Source organism: Oreochromis niloticus, linkage group LG14 (genome assembly GCF_001858045.2).
Source record: "Oreochromis niloticus isolate F11D_XX linkage group LG14, O_niloticus_UMD_NMBU, whole genome shotgun sequence".
NCBI classification, from domain to species: domain Eukaryota; kingdom Metazoa; phylum Chordata; class Actinopteri; order Cichliformes; family Cichlidae; genus Oreochromis; species Oreochromis niloticus.
Genome location: NC_031979.2, coordinates 13,618,211 through 13,641,796, shown reverse-complemented (window position 1 = coordinate 13,641,796; position 23,586 = coordinate 13,618,211). Strand labels below are relative to the sequence as shown.

Here is a 23,586-nt window from a genome sequence, read left to right as displayed (position 1 = left end):
TGGGTGTGTTGCTGTTCACCTCCTCTCCGTTTGAAGTCAATAAACTATGAAGGATGACTCATTTGAAGCTAATGCTGTTTTGAATGTACCCCATTTGAATCTAATGTGTTTCAAAGCATGTGTCCTTTGAAGTCGAAACTTGTCCCCCTCTGAGGCCACACGTCTCAGAATTTGTCCTCTCTGAAGTCAGTGCGTGTCCCATTTGGAAGTCAATGCTTGTTAAAAGATGGATAGTAAAGGCTGAATGCATAGCTGAGTAATAGTCTTTGGTTTGTTGGCTTCTAAACACCGGTCGCTAACTTCTCTTCGATCAGGGAGTTGTTTTCTGTTCTCAATCTCTCGCCGTTGTCATTGAGATTATGGTGAAATTGAAAGTTTAAGCGTATGCATGGGTCTGTACATTTATATGTTAAACAGACTGAATCCTGTATTTGAGATACTGTAAATGTAGTGCTTTTAGCTGTGTCTTCTGTTGTTTTTACAATATTTGCTTTGCATTATACAATGAACAATACAGTCAAACTTCAGATTATGAAAGAGAATGGAGAGCTACAAAGGATTTTTTAGACATAAAACAATGTATATAAAACACAAAGAGCTATTCATCTAAAAATTTGTGGACTGTGTATAATTAACAAATTCATGTATACAGAAAAGCTGGGCAGTGTGCTTAAGCACAAAGAATGTCACCAAAGTGGAAAAGACATCAAACTCTTTTTCATATTTAAATTCCGCAATGCAATTTTCAATAAATGGTTTAAGATCACATACCTATTTCACATTTTACCCTTTCTTCTTACAAGGTAAAAACACTTTGGAATACAGAATTATTTCTCTTGTTGGGACTGCAGAGGTACTGAAATCTCATGAAATATATAAGAAGCTCATGTTACATTTTGTTTTTAGTCATATATGTTGCAATGGCTTGAGTTCAACCTCTCCTTTCAGTTTTATGAATAATGTTTTTGTGTGTGTGTGTGTAGCACAGAAAAGGTCTGCAGATGTAGCGATGTGTAACTGTAATTCATTATGATTTTGTCAGTTTGTGTTTCCAACAGCAGAGTTGCTGTTGTGCGTGCATATGAACATATGGACAGAATATATACTGTATGCAGTATGCGTGCATACATTTCTGCATATACAGTGCTTAACAAGTTTATTAGACCACCACCCAGCTTAAGTTTATATCACAGTTGGCCTAAATTAACAGTATTGCTAATTACCATTTTTTAAATTGTTTCTGTAACAGTTAATCCACCAGTATGTCCAGTCACTTTAATCAACATTTTTAATGCTAAAATTTAATTATTGTTTTCCATTAATTTCCAAATTTATTGTTTTTCAATAAAGCTGAACAAAAATAGTGAAGGTCATTATTTTTTTTATTAAGATGCCAAATTATTTACTTGCATTTCTGGGGACAAAAAAATGTTTTAGTGATTCAATATAATTATGCTTAATTAATTTCTGACTACTTAGACAAGTCCAGTGTGCTGGATGAAATTTGGGTATAAAAATGTGAATTCAGTTTGTTATTTGTTATATATTTTTTTAATATTTCAAACAGTTTTTGACAGATTTCTAAAATATTGGTTTTCTTGTTTTTAGGACAGGTAGTCTGATAAACCTTTAAGCACTGTATATGTTTACTGAGAATCTGCCTTTCCATCTCACCCATCAGTCCTAATATGCCCTGATTTCAAAAGCAAGATAAAATGTATTTACTCTTGAATCAATGTCTACTCAGACAGGTGTACTCTGGCCTTCATGTGCTGCATGAGTCACATACTCACAAACATACAAGCAAGCATACCAGGCAACATCAGGGATGCATCTCTGTGGATTTAATATGAGGTGAAGTATTTGTGCCAGGGACTTTGGAAGAAGGAACTTGGTTAATTGCTGGTTTCTTAATGAAACATATATTTGTACACAGCTGTAATGGTGATTAGAGCAGGAAGCAGAGGAGACACTCAAAGGTAAAAGTAGAAGTAAGCAACAAGAAGCAGACCTAAGGAGGAAAAAAAGGGAAGATAAATAAAAGATTGCTTGGAAGAATAAATTCTGTGCCATTTTTGGATGTTTTCTCTCTCTCTCACCCTCACTTGCACACTTTCTGTCACATCCCTACACAGAGACACAAACTCTTTTCACCCTTTGATTGCACACACCAGGGCCTGCATATCTGTTCTGACATGAGGGTATTGTTAGGAGAAGGTGGTTAAAAGATAGCAGAGAGCAAGGGAGGAAAGAAACAGCCAGACAGAGAGACAGACAAAGTAAAAAGAGAGAATGAGGCACTGTAACAAGTTATATTGGAGAGAGGTATGCCATATCTTTTCACATCTTCACCATAGCTTCATCAGAGGGAAAAGCAGAAAAAAAATGTTTTCCCAAGGTAATTTTCCCAGATGCTTCAGAGCAAATGGTATTTTCTAAGTAAGAACAAGTGAATTAAAGGAAAACAAATACAACAACAGTAGCATCCGTGTTGTAAACAATAATCTGTTTCTGTGTCCCAGCAGAGCTGCGCCCTGCACCTCCCTCGTGCCTGCTTTGACTGTGGCCATTTGAAAACAAACAAATCTATTTTGCTTCTTGCGTATTTCTATGGTCCGCTGGGATGAGCTAGACTGCTGTGCATTTTTTTCTAATGTTGCTTGCACATATCTGCTTCCTGTCTTTCTTCCACTTTACTCCACACACAGCAGGTACACTTACCTACATGTTTATTATGATAACAAGTAGATATTCCTGTCACCATGCACTGAAAACAATGATGTCTACATGCGTCAAGGCAGCAGAAATGTTGGCTCGTACTGTATATTTATGGATTCGGTTCTTAATTGGCTCCTTGTGGGCAGGGGAGGGACAATCAGCATCTTTCTCCTTACAAGCTCCTCCCAAAGATTTATATTTGGGAATTTGGTGTGTGAATATTGTGGAAAGTAATGTGTCTCTCTTTTATAATTTCTCTACTAATGTGCACTGAACTGAACTCTGATATATGTTAACAGTTGCTTGCTTGCTGAGCACAAACTATTTTCAGTGCTCATTATATTTATGTATCTGGTCTCCCTTCACTTGACTTATTTAATTTGAAATTTCTTTGAAAACTCATGATTATCATTTGGTTAACTTTTAGTGTACATTAAAGAAACACAGGCATGTGACAAATTAAAGGAAAAATTTGAACCCTTGAGAAGATCCAAAAGGAGATCTTTTTCGGCCATCATATCAGATCATCTGGCTCCACTTCAATTTTGGATCCTCCTCTGTCACACCAACTCTCTGCATGTCCACCTTCACCACATCCATCCATCTTCTATATGGTATATATATATCTTCTTCTCCTGCCTGGCAGCTCCATGTTCAACATCCTTAGTCCAATGTATCCACTGTCCCTCCTCTGCACATGTCCAAACCATCTCAGACTTACCTGTCTAACTTTATCTCCAAACAGTTCAACCTGAGCTGTCCCTTTAATATTCTAATCTTGTCCATCCTGGTCACTCCCAGTGAACGTCTTAACATCTTCAACTTCAGCTCTGCCAACTGTCTTTTTGTCAGTGCCACCATCTACAGACCATACATCATAGCAAGTCTCACTTTCATCTTGCAAATCTTTGTTTTGATTTGTTGCTATCCTTCTGTCAGAAATCACCCCTGTCACTCTTCTCCACCAACAACTCTCTTGTGCTTGGTCCATTGTTTTGGATGGCTGACCTTAGATATTTAAACTCATCCACCTTTACTACCTCTATTTCTTGCAGGTTGAATGTTACACTCACAGCTTCCATGATTTCCAGAGCTATGCTGCAGACTACTATCTGATTCTGCCTAGCTACAATCTCCCCCAACAGCAGTTTGCAGTCTTCTTTCTCTTTCATATTTCATCTTCTGCATAAGATGTTGTCCACCTGGGTGCACCTTCCTCCACTTATACATCACCCATGTTCTTCCCTCTTCTTGGAGTATGTGCTCACTGCAGCCGTTTCCATCTTTTTTGCAAAAAGATTCACTACCATCTTTCCTTCTGCTTTTATCTCCCTAACACCATAACTACTCAACACCTGCTCATCACCTCTGTTCCTTTCACCTACATGTGCATTGAAGTCTGCTCTAAACACCATGCTCTCTCCCCTGGCGGCACTCTTTACCACTTCATCCAACTTGCTCCAGAATTCCTGCTTTTCTTTTGACATCCAGCTTGTGTGGGATACGTGCTGACAACACTCAACATCACACCTTCAGTTTCTGACTTCGAACTCATGATCCTGTCCGACACTTTTCACCTCTTGAACACCATTCACAGAGTCTTCCTTCAAGATTCTTACTCTATTTCTCTTGCTGTCTACATCACAGTAGAACAGTTTGAATCCACATCCAATGCTCCTGAGCTTGCTTCCCTTTCACCTAGTCTCCTGCACACATGATGGCTCTCATTTTCTAACAGTACATATAAACAGATCAGCTGTCTGTACATAGTATCCGTATTGCAGTCAATGAGTATGTGCCCTTGATAATGAGTCCGAAACACATTTTTGTGCAGAAAAAGAACATTTGCATGAACATATTTGTAAATGAGGCCCAATATAGCTACCTATTCTTCTCAATCATACTGTATTACTGAACTCACTCCACTTACTATAATAATCCCTACATTTAAAGCTCCTACTCTCACCTCCACACTCCTACCCTTTCCTCGCTCTTGTTGCCTCAGAACATACCTTGCTCCTCTGAGCTTCCTTTGTCTTTGGCCAACTGTAGCACACAGTTTCCACCAGTGCTCTGTAGGCCAACAACACTGAAGGTAGTTGTTAACCTGGGCATCTACTGATCTGGAGATCCATTTGTTGGCTCTATAGTAAAGTAGTTTGCAGCTGTGTATATCAAGTAATATGTTACTGGTTCAATTCTTGTAAGAAAGACACATTCTTTTGGGGTTGTGTCAGTAAGGGTATTTTGTGTAAAATTCGTGTGAAGCTGTGGTGAATAGAAAGGACCTAAAAGTAACTTTCCTATTCCTGATAATCCACATTTTCTTTTTGGTAAAGATTTTATTCCAGATTCACTTCCTTACACAATCCTGCCCATACAGCCAGGCTTGGGAGTGACACTAGGAGTTCACTGACTTGTGCACCCCGACACCCACTGTTGCTTGTCCGATCTGCACACAGACTGAAACGTTGACAAGTAGGATTGCACAGTTGTTTTGTGAGAGTTACACAAGCACCAGTCTGAAAATCTGGCATTGTCAGGCCACCAGTTGCTACATATCAAAGCATTTCTAAGTGCTTGCTGCCTTTATCAATAAAATATAACAATTTAGAGACAGTCTGGATTTGCTTTCATTTTTCTGGAAAGCAGCGGCACTTTTATGCATAACCAACATCTCTTATCAGTGCTCATACATTTCACAGCAACTCTCATTCTCACAGGTTTGATTGTTGAAGCATCTAATCATCCCACAGCGATGGAAAAATTAGGAACAGTTGTTGAAAAACGATCTGGCTTGGCTGTGGGATGTGTGGTTTATGATTTAGACACCTGGTTTTTTTCTATAAATTTAATGCAGTGACACTGAAATTAGTAGACGCTATAATTATTACTTTACTGTGCCAACTATCCACCAGAGCATAGTATGCAGTTATCTAAATTGCCGTCTGAAAGACAAATCATTAGTGTTACTGCAAATAGGGACAGTAGATAAAAAGCTAATAAACACATTACACTTTAATTGCTGTTTGATCTCACTTCTGGCCAAAGTTCTTAACCAGAAAAGAAGCAATGGTTATTTCCTGTCAAGATATTAGAATTACCGACAGTGCAGACACACATACTTAATTATGTGTAGGCTTTGTGACTTCTCGTGATATTTGATATAACGCAGAATTCTTAAAGTGCTTGAAATAATGCCGAGTCAGATTCAAAACCGTTAATTAATGTCAGTGGTTTGAGCTTTTTTTTAAATAGCACCACAGCATGCTTTGTGTTTTAATTATCTAATCTAAAATGTGCCATCAGCAGTTTGTTCTGCAACATAGAAATCAATACACTGGATAAAAGGGAAGTTACTATTCCTGCTGCAGCTGAGTGGTTTGTATTTATATCCTAGCCCCACCAGATGGAGATTGAGATAGGCTGACAGTGATGAATCGTGTGACTAGTCTCACAAATTACCTGACAAGTTTTCATTGTTCACTGTGACGCTTCAGAAACCTCATTCACCATTCTTCATTAGTTTTAGTGTGGGTTGTCAAAGCAGAACAAGGTGTTAGAGTGACCAGTAGGAACTGGATTAAAGCAGGAGGCTGAGGAGAGAGATGGATGATACTGCAGACCAACCAGGTGTTTACTCAGCCACAAGTTAATTGACAGCAAAAACGCAAGAGACAAAATAAAACGTGTTGACCAGAGGTGGGATGAGCTCCTTAAAGTCAGCCACAGAGTAGTCCTTAAGCCCTCCCATTGAACAGCCTGTCCTAAAAACCCTTCAAAAAACTATAAGCAGATTACATAGGCTTATTTATATTTATTTATTCTCAATTGAAAACTTTTTTGTTCTTACCTTAATTTTAATGCATGCTTCAAGCCCTTCTTAATCAAACATAGTGCTGACTCGAACTGTTAAATCTGTTTTAGAGACACTGCAGCACACTGAAGGGACTTATCAAGATATGGCACTAAAAATGAAAAAAAAAAGCTGCAAATAAAAGTTAACATTTAAATAATCCAACGACGCAGAAATTGGATCTGTAAAAGGTTAAACCTGTAAACCTACCAAACCACCCCGTGCTTCTTTCACAGGACAGCAAACAGCCAGCCAAAGAACAAATCAAAACAAAGCACACAACAACAAATGAAATAGTAAATAACTGATAAAAGCAATTAAATCTATGTGTTTGTGCTGTCATTTCTTAGCATTTATAGTACTTACAAATGACCACAGGGCATTCGGTGTTTTATGTTTCCTTTAGTCATGTGAGGGATTTGCAGAGTGTTCAGATTTGTGGAGCGATAGATGGCGTGTTACAGAAAAGTAGTTTGCATTTTTTTCATTATACGCAGAGATGCCCTTTTCTAAACTGAGATGAAACTGGCTTCTTGCTCAATCTATTGACATCAGCTGATGTTAAAGTACTACTTCAGCTGAATTACCGGCAGCTCATATTCAAGATGAACTTCTGTCTGCTCCTGTGTGTTCACTGGAGTGCTGTCACCCACAAGCACAACTGTTTGTGAGTAAAAGTTTCCCATGGGCTGTTAAATCAAGAGCACCCAGCTGTCTGAGGACCTTAAGGAACAGTTAGAAGCCCACAAACATGTCTTTGTGTGTGGTTAGAGTTTCTTGTTGGCAAGTCTAATTTCAACTTTTTTTCAGTATGTTGTTTGTAGCAGAAAACGTGCAATACAGCCTAAAATTTTAACCGCTTAAATTCATCTAATTTTTTTTTTCTAGAGGAGGGTCCCTTGTCAATTATGCATTTGTGCTGAGGCATTTTAGGAGAAAAAAATGCCATTACTCTGGAACATGTTGGAAGTTCTAATAACTTCTTATTTTTAAAAAAAAATCTATATCGATCCAACATGGCAATAAACTTAAGTAGTGATGCAATTCTGGAGGTTTTAAACAAATCTGGAACTTTGTAGAGATTATTTAGCATAGACAGAATGTCTACCCCCCCTCCCACCACCACCAGCAGCAACAACAACAACAACACCACCAGAGAAAACAAGCAAAACCATCCCTCTTATCCTGGTGTCATCATTCACAGTTTAGAGCCAGAAGTATTATTAGCAACAACAAGGATTTGCTCAATATATTCTTTAACCTTTAAATAAAGTGGTTTAAATACTCTGAATATTTTTGCTATGATTTATGTAAATCCTTGTGATCATGTCATGTCTTTCTAATATGAAGCTGCACTATTTCAAAACACTCTTACAAGTGGAAACAAGAAAAATTCAGGGCAAGTGTTTTTTCTTTCCCTTGCCTCGCTTGCTTTCTTTTCCTTTTAGCTTTTTTTCCTCTTCTCCCTTTCTCTTGAGGAACTTAAAGAACTCGCACCTTATTGTGTCTCTAAAGCGTGTGAGAGAGAAAGTGAGAGCATGTGTATATGTGTGATGGGAGGGTCCGTGTGTGTTCTGGCTGGTGCGGCATTCGATAGAGGTTGTGTGTAATCCCTATTGTTGCTGAAATGCCACCACTGTTATTAGGAAAGATTTATGTGCTGTGCCCAGGGACGGAGTCAGAATGCCAGCTCGTGTTTGTGTGTGCGGTGTGTGTGTTATTAATACAGCACACAAGGGAATAGAGTCACAATGCCACAATGCATTCATGTTTATGAGTCACTGTCAAAAGACTGTCAGACATTTTCATATCAATAACTGATTGATGGAACTGAACAGCACACAGCACATTTTATCCATTTGATAATCTTTGCATTTTCAGCAGACAAAATAATTGAAAGTATGGCAGGCATCAAACAATACGATACGAATGAGTTGAAACCACTTTATTCTCTACAGGGTTGCAATTGTTCCCTCAGTATTTCAAGTCATGCAAACGCTGCTTGTTCAAATTATGGTTCTTAAGTACTGCTGCATGATTGTAATGAAGCACTCTTACAAGCCAACCAAAAATATTACCATGCTGCTGGTGAAAGAGATGGAAAGATGCAAGTACAGGCACTAGACAGGAACCAGACGGGCTAACTTAAGCCTGGAAAAAAAAATAAAAATCAATAAATGATTTAACATTAAGATACCAGCTTGACTAATTTCACTCGTGCTACAAAGCCTGTCTCCTGTCTCTTAATGCATCGCCTTTTCTGCTTCCTTCTGTTATTATGTGTTTCAAAAAATTAACAGTAAAGTCAGATCAATCATTTTGCCAATCAAAATGCTTTTTACTAATTAGCTTTATATTTTTGCTCCAAATGTCTGCAAATGATTGATGAACACTGCCTTTCCTTGAAAGTGGATTACTGTCAATTGAACGTTTACCCCTTGTGTCTTCTGTTTGTCCCATAATCAAGCACCGATTCCCAGAGGAAGCCTGTCTATTGCATAAAAACATGTGTCATACCAAGAAACAAGTGAAATTATTTATGATGCAAAATGTTTCATTAAAATCAAATCTGTGGTCTACACAGACAATAATTGTGACCTTTGATTTTAGTTTGATTTGTCCTTGCAGTATTATGCACATATAAATAAATAAATAAAAACAAAATCAGCACTGTGATTTACTACTGATGAATAGTAAAGACAAAAGTCACTATGTGTGTATTTTTCCGTGAGAGATGATTTTGGCTGTCCTCCGAGATTGCTCAGTCTAGATTTTAATCTGTGTCTCCATTTACTAGTCTGATTGCCATCACAGCATGATAAACTAATATATGCATCTCAACACAGTTAGATGCTACCTTTTAATCATGAGCCACACATGTGTAGAGAAGCTCAATATCAGTGATGGCTGCTAGATTAAGAGAAACAATGCTAAAGGAGGGGTTACCCTGGCCTGTTCATAAGGTCTTCTGATATGTGGGACAGCCCCTCTCCTAACCCTGTATGTCACTTGCCATTCATTTTATTCATTCCTTCTGGCTGTGTGCGCGTGTCTGTGTCTGTCTGCCCTTGTATGTTAATGTGCATCTGAATCACATGGGCTTGTGTGTGTTCAAATGGCTGTCAGGTCATATATAGAGTTCACTGAAGGATGCCACCAATGAATAAACTGCACCAATGTCATCCTGAAACCTTCAAAAAGGAGAGAAGATGAGAGGACGGCATGCTGGGGAGAAATGAGGGCAAAAGGAAACAAGTGAGCCTGACAAGAAAGGAGAGGAAGAGGGGATGACTGGCAGAAGATAAAATGGGATACAAAGACAGTCAAGGCTAAGGAGTTAACAATGATTTCAACAAACTACTGGCCAGAAGGAACACTTATTTAGATACACTGCGGTCTTTTGCCCTATATGTTTTGTATTCCAGTTTGATCTCGTCTGCCCATCGTCAGTCTCTGCCTCTCCTTTTCCCCCTCACTCCAATTATTACTCAGACAATCTTTCCTTCTCGGCAGCCATGTCACATTTTTTAACCTTACAGTCACTGGATGTTTTGCTCTTCCCTTCACCTCCCTGCACACTTGTTCCCAGCATTATCTCTGCAGTGATACTGCATCAATACAACTATGTGCTGCATCAAGGCTTCTGCTGGTTGAGCAGCTTCAGGCTTGTCAGCCGTAGAAATAGGTCTTCTTGATCAAATAATTCCTCGGCTGACCCTTGGGTTTGACCACCAGTGCCCACACTTTTGATTATTTATAGTAGAAATGAACACTGCCACTTCTAATACTTCTTCGCTAGAGAGATTTTAGGCTTATTTGTTTTTAGCTGTTTGGGTCGACTGGATGGTAAGTTATGGAATATTATGGGAATATTTATATCTTTCTTTCAACTTAAATTTTAATTCTAATGAATGTACAGCTTGAACAAACATTATGTCATGTAGAACACAAATGTTACTCTTTGCCTAAATAGAAAACCGTTTCTAATCAGGGGTTGAAATGGTTGCAGTGCTGTAGCGTGGGGAAAAAATCATGTAGAAATAAGTCACATAATTTCTATTGTGTGCTTCAGTGGATTTTCTGTGTGTAGGCTGTGATCAGTTGACCTGTGTTGCTTTTGTGGATTTCCACAACTGAATTCCATAAGATATAAGAAGATGTTGTATAAGCTATCACAGCTTATTTCCAGCCATAGCAATATAAAGCAATATAAAACTAATGAAATGATGGAATGCTGTGGAACACCACAGCCTGCTCAGCACCAGTCCAACTTCACCACAGTACTGTAAACAAACCAGTGGAACTGGCATTAAACTGCCCAGTATTTTAATGCACACTTTCTCCAGTACAAAAATAAGTACTGTATACAGAAAAATATATTTTAGCAATACATCAAATATCTTCAATACCTGTTCAAAAAACTCTAAAATGAATACATTTAATATATTTAAACTTTACATACTTAAAGTTTTAAAAATAATCTTTTTTCTTCTGGTTTGTCTTTCTTACATCTTTGAAGTTATCTCAGTCTTTTCTATTCCTGGGAAATAACAGCCACTGTGCTTTTAGCTAGCAGGCACATTGTGTGACAAATTGCACCGAAACAGTTTGTGTGTTGACTAATATTTGATGATCTTTTCGAAATGTTGCATTTGAAATGACCTGACACTTTCAAAATGTTACTCCCTTTATACTTGTTGCTCTTCTGTAGTGCTAGCTATATACTGATGTAAGCAACTATAGCTTATTAACACCTGCACCAAAAACGTTATTCCCAATTGTTCCCACTGACTTTAACCCATGACTACCATGCTAGAAATGATCCATAGATTATATAACTGTTGGCTTTTTCATCTTTTATGTGCTATTTTTCCCTCTCCATTTAGGTTCAAATAGGGTTGATGTTTAAAGGCGTATACAGGAGCACAAAACAAGTCAGAAAAGAAGATATTGTATTTGACCTATGAGCAATCATTCTACATAACTGAAACAGAGGGATTAGATACACTCAGTCAGATAGGTCCATCTCTTTTATCTTCTCTTTGATGTCCTCCCTTTCCACTTTAATCTAACACTGCAATTTATTTCATCTTTGTCTTTGCAGATTTGTATATTTTGTCTTTCTGTATTTGTTGTAGGTTTTTGCACAGCATTTGCATAGAAAAGCAAGATTCGTCATTTTGACTCTCCAAGATGCCTTAGAAACTCATCGATACACATACAAGAAGTGCGAAAAACTGCATAAAATCTCAGAGTATTTACTCACTGTGTGGGTAAATGGAGTTAACTGGGGACTCAAGTTGCTCAAGGCTTTGTGTGCAACCCATCATTCGAAGTAAAAAAATCCACAACAGCCCCAGCTTTTACAAATGAAAGGTCCTTCTAGATTTAAGATCTAGACACGCAATAGATTAGATGCTGTGCACACTACCTGCACATGTAAAAAAAAAAAGAAGAAGACAGAAACAACTGTATACACACAACCAAGCCAACAGATATGAAACAAATAAATGCCCATAGCCGGTGTCACATCTGCCTCTTAATGCCAGCTTGAAGTTTCCCTTTTGTAATCTTTAAAATTGGCGTCCACTTTCATGGCTAAATGTCATATCTGTCACACTGATGAAAAGCAACTTAACGCTCTCTTAGAGGTAAGACACCAATTCAATCTCTGATAACTGTTACTTTTACTACCACAGAAAACAGTGAAAATTGTCAATGTGTAACCGCTTTCAAGTTCAAGAGATGCACATTCCATGATACTGCACACTTCATGCTTGTGAGAGATGCTGTAAAGGCATGCATTATTCTCAGTTAGATTCAAATAAAGCTTGGTTTCTTTATTACTTTCACTTTAATCTTACCCATGACACAGTGACCTGAAATAAATACTTTGAAATGGTCCATTATTACTATTTTTTGTAACAAAACTATATTTGACAGTGCAAATAAGACTCTGCATGGACACTGCTTTCACAAAGAAATTGTTTCCCCCCCTTTTTTGTATTAGAGCTTGCTTAGCCCCAAACTATGCTTTATCAGTATTAATAATTTCAGCACAACTTTGACCAACGGCAACCCAAGTAGAATAATGTGTTAAACAGAGCCTCACGCAATGTGAAGAGCCTAAATTGAGATTTAGAGCCACATCTTAATAAAAGTTCTGTTAACTTTGGCATTGATGGCATGATGACTCACAGTATTATCTTTCCTAAGTCAACATTAAGTGTTAAACACATGATTCAGTCCCAGCTTATTTAATTACCTGAAACTGTCTCCATGGCTGAGATGATGCATTAGGGCACATTTCCAGCTGAAATTCATTGGTAACACATCACATTTTGTGTGTCTGAAGCCACACTGAGTGTGTGAGGGACTGGAATACAATTTTGGTTTCTGTCCTTCCAGCTTCTAGGTCCTCTGGCAGAGGAACTAGAAGCTTGAGGGTTCTGCACAGTATCTTTGCTGTTCCTTCCCATTCAATGGGGTCCTCAGGACTTGCCTTACTTTCTGCAGGTATTTGGTGGTTATAACTTTCCTAGTGACCTCTTCACCGGCCTTTCAGTGTCTGTAATATTGCCTTCTGGTTGTGCAATCCCCTCGGTTCTGACTACCGTTCCTGTCTTTGTTACCATCCAAATACAGTTCTCCAGTCCGATTGAAATTCCGATGCGGTTGTAGATCATATATTACCAAATGGTGGACTCTGTCTGGATCCAGACCAAGTGCTGGTTCTGTCCGGACCAGTAATCAGAGCCACAAAAAATTTCCCCGTAATACATAAACCCAGAACTCCGTTTTATTAGTAAACTGTAAAACAATGGGTGCTGTGAGGCAGCATTCTGTGTTATGAACAATATAAAAAACAAGCACCGTTCCAGGCTCACCAACGCACACCTTCGTGCATGAGAATGGCACCACCATTCAAACCCAGATTCAAGCTGCTGACACAGCAATCACATGTGCATTTCTCCCACTGAGGAAAAAAAAAAGTAATGTTACAAAAGAATGTTAAAAAATATGTTAATGGGTTAGTGGGCACTTGTTTTAAAGAGGACCATTTTTGTTTTATGTTGTATAAAAGTTTCACTCTAATGTTACTTGGGAATAGAGCTGGGCGATAGAACGATAACGATATGTATTGCGAAATAACTTTTTCTCGATAGAAAAATTAAACTATTGCGATAGGCCTCATCTCTCTTGTCCTCTTAAAAAAAAAAAAAAAAGAACAGCCAATCCAAATTAAGTAGCGCAGGGCCGAACCAATCACAGCCGGAGCGTCACGTCACGTGACTTGTTACGTACAGCACAAGCGCCAAGGCGCACATGTGTATTTGTTTTTGCAGCCGTGCAGCCCGGGTAATGAAGGAAAGGAGTTTGCCGACTAGAGAAAAATCAACCGAGAGCGTGAGCGAAGGTTACCGAAGAAAAAACAGATGATGGTTCCAATGCCGGAGAGCTTGTCGAACGGAAGGGCCACAGAAGTTCCGTAGTGTGAAGGTATTTCGGCTATTTCAAGTCTGACAAAAAACAGAGTAGCGCGCACTGTAAATTGTGCCGAAAGCGAGGCTGGAAATACAATAAAGCGGTGCATGCTCAATCTCTGACTGAAAGCGCTAATTCGTCATTCGGCTTTTGTCAGACTAAAGTAACTGTTAAAACTGTTTGAAAAGCTAAGCTATACAACAAGGAGAGATTGAGAATTTCCTTTTAGTTCTCAGTTTATTTGATATTGACAAAAGTTAGTCAATTTTGTCTGTTCTTCTGTAAAACGACCTAAGATTTATTTTTAGAATTAATATTTTCTTTCTAAGTGGAATTGACAATTTAGTGGTGTGTTTTGTTTGTTCTATTTTGAAACTTAAACGCTTTAGCGGCTGCCTTTTGTGTAGTTTGCAATATTTGCCTTTATTTATCTGAAACTGAAGTCTCATGTTCCTTAAGTACATCTGCCCTGTTGAACTTATTATGGGAAATAAATATTTTAATTAAAACAAGCTGCTAATTATTTCACATTTTACTTGTGAGCAACTGCACATTTAAATCTTACAAATATAGTTATTTGGCTTATATCGTGATATATATCGTTATCGCCTGAAATGAGAAAAACATATCATGATATGAAAAAATCTTATATCGCCCAGCTCTAATTTAAAGTATTTATTATTGTATATTTAACTTTCTTATTATATCAACTGATTAGGGCAACAGATGCAAGTCTTCAGAGCAGTGGCAGTGTGACTTTCTTTGTATATACCTGAACCTGATTTACCTTTTAATTTTCTTACTTGTCAAAATGCATCGTGGGTAAAATACAATCCTTGAAATAGTAATAACACAGTATCCTCAGCAAAGATGAATTAAACAAGTTTTATTTTAATGAAAGTTTACTTCAAGTCTTCAGATTTTTACTGTTTTTTGTTTGATTACTTTAAAGAATATGATTACCTTAAAATAATCAACTAAAGACACTTTTGATGGAGCTCCTGACCCAGCCCAAGCTCTCTATGAAGACGAGGAAAAACTCCCCTGGGGGAGCCAGATTGACGGGAAGAAACCTCGGGAAAGCCCATTCAAAGAGAGATCCCCTTTCCTGGGATGGCTGGGGGGGTTACAGGAATTCCAAAACACCAAAGTTTAAAATAGGGCAATTAAAAAAATTATTTCCTGTCAAACAGAAAAAAAGAAAGTTACCTCATATATCACACATACATGATAACGTCTGAATTGCGTGTGTTTGTGTGTGTGTGTGATGGGTTTATCTCAGCCAAGCGTGATGCTGGAGGTCCTCCAACGTCGGCCGCATCTCTGGGACTCTGGTTAAACACGCGTCCAAGAAATCCCGGCAGTCTGGAAAGAAAGGAAAGAGAAAAAACATGAAGATGATAGTTCCAGTGGTCCAAGCCATCAGTCAATCTTGAAGTGTGACGTTTTCTTACGTTTAGACAGACGGCTTTTGAATTTCAGGCGCTTTTTGAGGAAGCTGGTGGTGTTAAAGTCCCCCACATGAAGCGCTTCGTACAGAACCACTCCCATTTGCCATACCGTGGTGGGTCCACACCTGTAGCAACTGCGCCTGTACCACTCGGGAGGGGAGTAAATGTCTGTACCTAATAAACAGACACAATTGCAATTTCTTCTAAAACAAAAGGTGAAAATTGTTACATCTGTGAAGAGCAAGAGCAGAATATGTTACCATAAAAGACGCGGTACAGCGACCGCTCCTTAACAAAGCAGCTCAGTCCAAAGTCGATGATACGAACACGCGGTACATCTGAGCCGGTCTCAATTAGAATGTTCTCACTCTTGATGTCCCGGTGAAAGATGTGTTTATCCTCCAGGTGCTTCGCAGCATCAACCAGCTGCTTCAGAATGACCTGGAAACGATGAAAAAGACAATAATCAATCAATGGGTTAATGTTTCTCTAATACTCTGTGCTTTGATTGAATGATGTACAGTCTAAGGCTCTTCTAAGGCAAGTCAACTTGCCTTGGCCTTGTCCTCCGGTAAAAATCCTCCATTTTCTTCTATGTATTTATCCAGGTCCACAGCGGGGACAGGTCTCTCCATCACCAGGATCAGCTCTCTGCCAAAGTCAAACCACTCCAGCAGAGACACTGGGGCTGATGTTCCCACTGATCCATCTGCTTCAGCTGCAAGCTTCAGCATGATGGCAACTTCCACTGACAGATGCTTCCCGTTTTCATCCTGAAATATTTCGACAAAGTGGATGATGAGGAACAGACGTTCCACAGGTGAACGCTGCATGCAATCCACTAATGTAAAAACAATTCAAGTGTTGCACATTTACCGTCACTTTGCAGTACACTTTCCCCTTTGGGATGTGTTTGATGGCCACCTAAAAGACACAGGGCATTGATCAGCATTTCCTCAGTATGACATAATTAAAGGTGTAAAACAGCACACGTCTCAGCTTACGATATTATCCCTTATCTGCGTTACTGCCTGTCTTACTACCACCATCTGAACACTTACTGGAAAATGATCTTTTATGCGGTAGCCAGCAAACACTGCTCCGCAGCCGCCTCCTCCAAGCCGGTGCTCCTCCACGTATCTCGCTTGGAAGTCACCTAAACAGACAAACAAATTGGGTTTTACTACAGCTGTCACACAAATTACTCTCTGCTGTACCCTAAATGTTCATTTTGCTCTTCACCTGAATATAAAAGCCAAGCTGCTTGCTACTTACGTTTCTGTTCGGCCACTGACTTTTTGGCAACATTTTTGGTTTTGTCCTGGTCCGCGTTCTTCTTCTTAGGTGGGTCCCTCCTGTCTCCCGCAGCTTTCCTTTTGCCAGCGTTTTGGTTTTTACTGCAGCTCTCTGAAATGTCTATGCTGCAGTCTGCAGATGTGGAAAACACCAAAAGCACATCAGCTTATTAGATAATAGACACAAATATCACCCAAACACTAATATCTTAAACCCAGCAACCAGCTGTACACTTAATCTACCCCTCACTCAACTAATTAGCCTACCTTTACCAGTGTCCAACCAGGAAGATGCTTGCCCCTTGTCACCGCTCATATGGTCAAGAAGTTTACACTTTTTTGCTGTATTGGTTGTCCCCGCTTCATCTTGTTGGACCTTGCGCTTGACTCCTTTGACCACATGAGCATCTGAGCTGGTGGAAGGACCAGCCTGCTCACTGACCCTCCTTCTTTTTATGGGGGTCTTTTTTTCAGGACTGGCCTTTCTTTTTGTCATTCTGGTCTTACAATCTATAAACAACAACAACACATTAGTGAAAAAGAGCGTTCGACATCAGGACTGGAAGCATTTTGATGCCATTGAATTTTAAATTAGTATTGCTTAAAATATAATAACAAGTTTGTGCTTTTGATAAAAAACAGACCAACACGAGTCCATACTAGGTCTACTAAGTCTTAGATACTGATGACACTTGTTGCTCTGTTTTCACTGCTCAGTCCAAGAATAAACTTGTCACTAGAGCTGATAACGATATGTATTGCGAAATAACTTTTTCTCGATAGAAAAATTAAACTATTGCGATAGGCCTCATCTCTCTTGTCCTCTTAAAAAAAAAAGAAAAAAAAGAACAGCCAATCCAAATTAAGTAGCGCAGAGCCGAACCAATCACAGCTGCAGCGTCACGTCACGTGACTTGTTACGCACAGCACAAGCGCCAAGGCGCACATGTGTATTTGTTTTTGCAGCCGTGCAGCCCGGGTAATGAAGGAAAGGAGTTTGCCGACTAGAGAAAAATCAACCGAGAGCGTGAGCGAAGGTTACCGAAGAAAAAACCGATGATGGTTCCAATTCCGGAGAGCTTGTCGAACGGAAGGGCCACAGAAGTTCCGTAGTGTGAAGGTATTTCGGCTATTTCAAGTCTGACAAAAAACAGAGTAGCGCGCACTGTAAATTGTGTCGAAAGCAAGTCTGGAAATACAACAAAGCGGTGCATGCTCAGTCTCTGACTGAAAGCGCTAATTCGTCATTCGGCTTTTGTCAGACTAAAGTAATTGTTAAAACTGTTTGAAAAGCTAAGCTATACAACAAGGAGAGATTGAGAATTTCCTTTTAGTTCTCAGTTTATTTGATATTGACAAAAGTTAGTCAATTTTGTCTGTTCTTCTGTAAAACGACCTAAGATCTATTTTTAGAATTAATATTTTCTTTCTAAGTGGAATTGACAATTTAGTGGTGTGTTTTGTTTGTTCTATTTTGAAACTTAAACGCTTTAGCGGCTGCCTTTTGTGTAGTTTGCAATATTTGCCTTTATTTATCTGAAACTGAAGTCTCATGTTCCTTAAGTACATCTGCCCTGTTGAACTTATTATGGGAAATAAATATTTTAATTAAAACAAGCTGCTAATTATTTCACATTTACTTGTGAGCAACGGCACATTTAAATCTTACAAATATAGTTATTTGGCTTATATCGTGATATATATCGTTATCGCCTGAAATGAGAAAAACATATCGTGATATGAAAAAATCTTATATCGCCCAGCTCTACTTGGGAATTAAGCTTCAAATTGCATATGATGTGATTTGTTTCTTGAAAGGTTGGCCTCAAATTCCTCTTTAGCTGATTGAAATTTAGCTATAATATTTCCTAATACAGTGAACACAACTGTTCACTGTATTACGAAAGGAAAGAAAATGTGAAGAGAAACGGGACATTCAAAACTTTGTTTGCACTTTTAATTTTATAATTATGAAGATGAATATTTTTATTATTCGTAATGAAGGCGTGAAGTTCACTCTGTTTGCCACATGTGACTTAATGTGAACAAAAAAATAAATATTACCGTAATGAAATGGAAATGTATGGCCTTGATTTGATTGACATGCCTACAGTTCTAAGCAGGCATTCCAGGATCCATGTGTGAGGCACTGAAACATGGGCTTTCTTGTAATCAGTTTAGGCGGTCCTTAAGTTGTCTGGTCTTACAGTCCCGAGCTACTGCTCTATCTACCAGGAGCTGATGTTTTGCCCCTCTGTTATTTCTGCCAAGTCTTTCTGTTCCCCGCTCATTTACTGAGCCATGTGCCTGTTCATGTTAGCCACTATGATGCCTGATAGGAGCTTCCATGTTGTGCCGAGCCAGATTATTGGTTGGTAGTTAGATGGGACTGGTCCCTTCTGGGGATCCTTTGAGAGCAGGACTATTCGGCCTTCGGTTAGCCATTCTGGACGTGTCTCATCAATTAGCAGCTGATTTATTTGCGCTGCCAGACCCTCATGGAGTGCACTTAGCTTCTTTAGCCAATGTGCATTGTTGTTCTAGGTTGCATTCTCGGTGGGGCCACTGAGAAATACAGTATTCAGTGGGTTCGATCTCTATGGTATACCTCTTCAAACGGCTGACCAAGGCTCTGAGTCTTTGCTTAGCATTTTCTAATGTGTCAGGTATGGATGGCTCAGTATGGATGGATGTTGTACATTTTGGCATCCCTTTCTTCATCATACTTTTCTGTAGCTCTAAAAGTTAGCTAACTTCCCTCCATGTTGTCTTGAGCTTTCTCTCCTTATCCATCCAGGGAACTGCTCCTTGTGGCTGTTCATTTTGTATCCAAGTATCTCAGTGATCACTGATGGCATGGTGTAGATTGTCCATAATGCTGCATTCACCTTCAGAGCGTATTTCAAATTGTCTTGGTTTTCGGCCATGTACGGTCCAGGTTTCCATTTCGCTTAGCCATGATTCTATCTCTTAGGTCAACAGCTCTCACACTCAGCACCAATTGTTATTGGTTCTTGGTACCCGATCTCAGAGGGTGGGGATGATATCTCAACCCTGACCTGACATCCTGGCTTCCCCTTGTCATAGCATTTGTATTGTATCTCATCAATCTATAGTTGTGATAGCAGTTGCTTCTTCTCGATGTTGAAACACTGAGCTACTAGTTGTTTTGCTGTTAGTCTAGATCAGGGGTCGGCAACGCGCGGCTCTGGAGCCACATGCGGCTCTTTAGTCCTTATACTGCGGCTCCGCGTGGTTTGGGAAAATAAATTAGAAGTATTTAGCTGAAGTGCATTTTATATGTGTTTAGTTCTTTTTTAAAAAACTTGTAGTTCTATATTGGAAGATTGTTGTGATTTTGAAATATAAAAATAAAATAATATTTTATTATTTTTTTCATCGCTCAAAATAAGCGTCACACTCGGGGAAGCCGGTGTACCCGCCGAAACGCCGTGCATTTATCGAGACTTTCAACCCCAGATAGGCCAATTATGGATGTTCGGATCCACATTATGTCAGCAGCTGTTCTCAACCGTGAACTATGTTAAAAACAAACACCGCTCCCGCCTCACAGATGACAGCTTACAGTCCTGCGTAAAGATGAAAGCCCCGATTTGCAGACACTGTGAGCAGAGGTTCGGGACCAGAAGTCTCATTGTAAACATATCACGGCAGACCCGACGATGTTTGCATGAACACGCTTTTCAGCATCTCTATATTGACCACTTTTCACACACGGTTGCTGTACGCATACAGCCGGCTGTAGCTTTTCAGCTCACAGCCCGACAACACAACAGCAGAGAGAGCACAGACTTTAAGGCGGCGAGGCGTGATTGCGGGTGCCGCTCAGGTGCGTCCGACTCCCATTCAGCGGCACTGCAGACCACGCCCCGCCACACACATTAACAAGGTAAAATAGATATTTAGGCAGAATTTTGCAAATATCTATTTTTTTTTTAGCAGCATAGTGCTTTTTTTCCAATTACTTTTTAAAAGGGTGGCGGCTCACAACAGTTTTTGTTTGCTGGATCATTTTAGTTCAGGTTGGTGTCTTTCCTTTTGTTATATTTCTTTAACAGTTCAAAATGTGTTAATTACATAAATAAAATGTAATTTTCTCTGCAGCACTTCATGGATTTCATAAGCAACACACCTTAGTTGCTCTGTGGATTCTTTTAAAAAGCAGTTAAAAACTTTTCTGTTCAAACAAGCCTTTTGTTGATCTACGTATTTTATATTCTTTACATTATTTACATTTGATCTTTTACATTGTGTATAATGTCTATTGATTGTATTGTTTATTTTAATATTTGTGTACAGCGCTTTGTGACTGCCTGTCTGTGAAAAGTGCTTAATAAATAAACTTTCCTTACTTACTTTAGTTGTTCACACAAAGCACAAAGGTAAAAAAACAATATATACAGTGTTATCTTCATTTTAGATTTCAAAAAGTATTTGCGGCTCCCAGTGTTTTCTTTTGCGTGGAAACCGGGTCCAAGTGGCTCTTTGGGTGCTAAAGGTTGCAGACCCCTGGTCTAGATGTTGGGTGTTCAAAATTCCGTAGGTCCCACATCCCTTTTCTGTAACCGCTTAACCCTTTATGCTGGGATTACTTGCCTGGTTGCATTCCATCAGCCTCACATTCTCATCCCTTGTCCACTTATGCCTTCTTGTTCCAGGGAGTTGAACCCCAACCAAAGTTCCAAAGGCGAGTAGTGGTAACACTACACTATCCAGCTGCGTGCACTTATTATTTACATTATTTATATTTCAATATTCTACTTTCGACGTTGTTTAGGGTAATCCTATGTTGTTTCCTATTTGATTACTATTATATTTCTTAGCTATTTTTTTCTACCATTAAGTTAAAATTTTCTTTATCCCACTATCCCTGTCTTCTAGTCCTCTCGTTCACCTCTTCAAATGACAGCCCATTCTCCCATGACGGCTCCAGGCCAATCTGTCATCCACTTTGTGTGTGTGTGTGTGTGTGTGTGTGTGTGCAATCATGAGTGTGTGTGGAGTTATAAGAGTATGTCTGTGCTTCTATGTGTGTGTACCAGTCACTATGTAGCCTCTCAGCTTTTAGACAGAGTAATAAGTGGGGATTTTCTTTAGTTTTTGGATCTATTTAGAATTTCTTCTGGAATTTGTACATGTGCGTTTCTGTATGTGAATGCAGAGTGGTTATAGCAGACTCTTTATGTTAAGAAAATGTCATGAGTATGGATTTGTCATTGGATCTTTGTCAACGCTGTGTGACTGAGGCTTGTTGCCACAAGGCAAAATTTGTTTTCGTCCAATTTTCCTGGTCACCACCTGCTGCTTTTCATCGATTTGTGTTGAGGAAGCAGGAGATGGGCAAAGCTAAATGAATATATATTTTTAAATGGTCTTGGCATATTGCATTGTACTGCAAAACTGAAGGTATTCCTTGACCAATAATTGAGAGAAAACTGACATTTTCTAGTTAACAGCTGAGCTGAAAATGAATATTTCTATAACTTTTAAATGGGCCAATGTGCTGTATTGCTACCTTTGGAATTTGCTACCTTTGGAATATGCTATGTGTAGTTATTCTGTAGTTATTTGTAAAGTAGTTGATAATTTAATTGGCACAAAACTAATCAGGGAGTTCTACTAACATGCATTGCTCTGAGTTGAATATTAAGCACAAAATCTGTGGATATTCTGCTTACCCCAACGTACCGGCAGCAAGCCGGGGGGATATTAGAATACCCACCCAGCCCGCCGCCTCTCACCAGGGGCAACTCCAGACTGAGACAGAGTCCAGCCCCTCTCCAGGAGACTAGTTCCAGAGCCCAAGCCATGCGTAGAGGTGAGCCCGACTATATCTAGCCGGTACTTCTCAACCTCACGCACTAACTCAGGCTCCTTCCCCACCAGAGAGGTGACATTCCATGTCCCTATTGCCAGTCTTGGCAGCCGGGGATCGGTCCGCCAGGGCCTCCGCTCCTGGCCGCCGCCCGACACGCATTGCACCCGACCCCTATGGCGCCTCCTGCGGGTGGTGGGCCTGCGGGAGGATGGGCCCATGTCTCCTCTTCGGGCTGTGCCCGGCCGGGCCCCATGGACTAAGGCCCGGCCACCAGACGTTCGCCCTCGGGCACCCTCCCCGGGCCTGGCTCCAGGGCGGGGCCCCGGTAACCCTATCCCGGGCAGGGTAAACTGTTCCCTCGATGTTCTTTTCATACGGGTCTTCTGAATCGCTCTTTGTCTGGTCCCTCACCGTTGGGGTTTTTCCCGGTGGATGAGAAGGTTTGTTCCCTGCGCCTCAGGGTTGGGGAACGGGTCCTGACTGTCATCTGCGCTTATGCGCCGAGTGGCAGTTCAGAGTACCCAGCCTTCTTAGAGTCCCTGGGGGGGTGCTGGAAGGTGCCCCACCTGGAGACTCTGTTGTCCTACTGGGAGACTTCAATGCTCACGTGGGTAACGACAGCGAGACCTGGAGGGGCGTGATTGGGAGGAACGGCCTCCCTGATCTGAACCCGAGTGGTGTTTTGTTATTGGACTTCTGTGCAAATCACAGTTTGGCCATAACGAACACCTTGTTCGAACATAAGAGTGTCCATAAGTGCACGTGGCACCAGGATGCTCTAGGCCGCAGGTCGATGATCGATTTTGTAATCGTATCACCAGACCTGCGACCATATGTTCTGGACACTCAGGTAAAGAGAGGGGCTGAGCTGTCAACTGATCACCACCTGGTGGTGAGTTGGATCAGGTGGCGGGGGAGGACGCTGGACAGACCCGGTGCACC

At 40.0% G+C, this 23,586-nt stretch overlaps 1 protein-coding gene across 1 annotated transcript; it reads right to left on the bottom strand.

The window, feature by feature from the left end:
• Positions 1-15,220: 15,220 nt before the first annotated feature.
• Positions 15,221-17,386, bottom strand: LOC109194652 (serine/threonine-protein kinase pim-1-like). Its single transcript, XM_019345400.2, has 8 exons — positions 17,073-17,386; positions 16,786-16,938; positions 16,572-16,666; positions 16,387-16,434; positions 16,065-16,283; positions 15,771-15,951; positions 15,514-15,684; positions 15,221-15,424 (listed from the first exon to the last, which is right to left on the bottom strand). The coding sequence occupies exons 1-8, from the start codon at positions 17,299-17,301 to the stop codon at positions 15,333-15,335; spliced, it is 1,188 nt and encodes a 395-aa protein (XP_019200945.1). The 5' UTR covers positions 17,302-17,386; the 3' UTR covers positions 15,221-15,332.
• Positions 17,387-23,586: the final 6,200 nt, after the last annotated feature.

Coding starts and splice junctions, on each gene's coding strand:
- LOC109194652 (XM_019345400.2), bottom strand. CDS start 17,301: ATGACAAAAAGAAAGGCCAGTCCTGAAAAAAAGACCCCCATAAAAAGA. Junction 15,952..16,064: donor TACCGGAGGACAAGGCCAAG/GCAAGTTGACTT, acceptor CATCGTTTCCAG/GTCATTCTGAAGCAGCTGGT. Junction 15,425..15,513: donor CAAAAGCCGTCTGTCTAAAC/GTAAGAAAACGT, acceptor CTTTCTTTCCAG/ACTGCCGGGATTTCTTGGAC.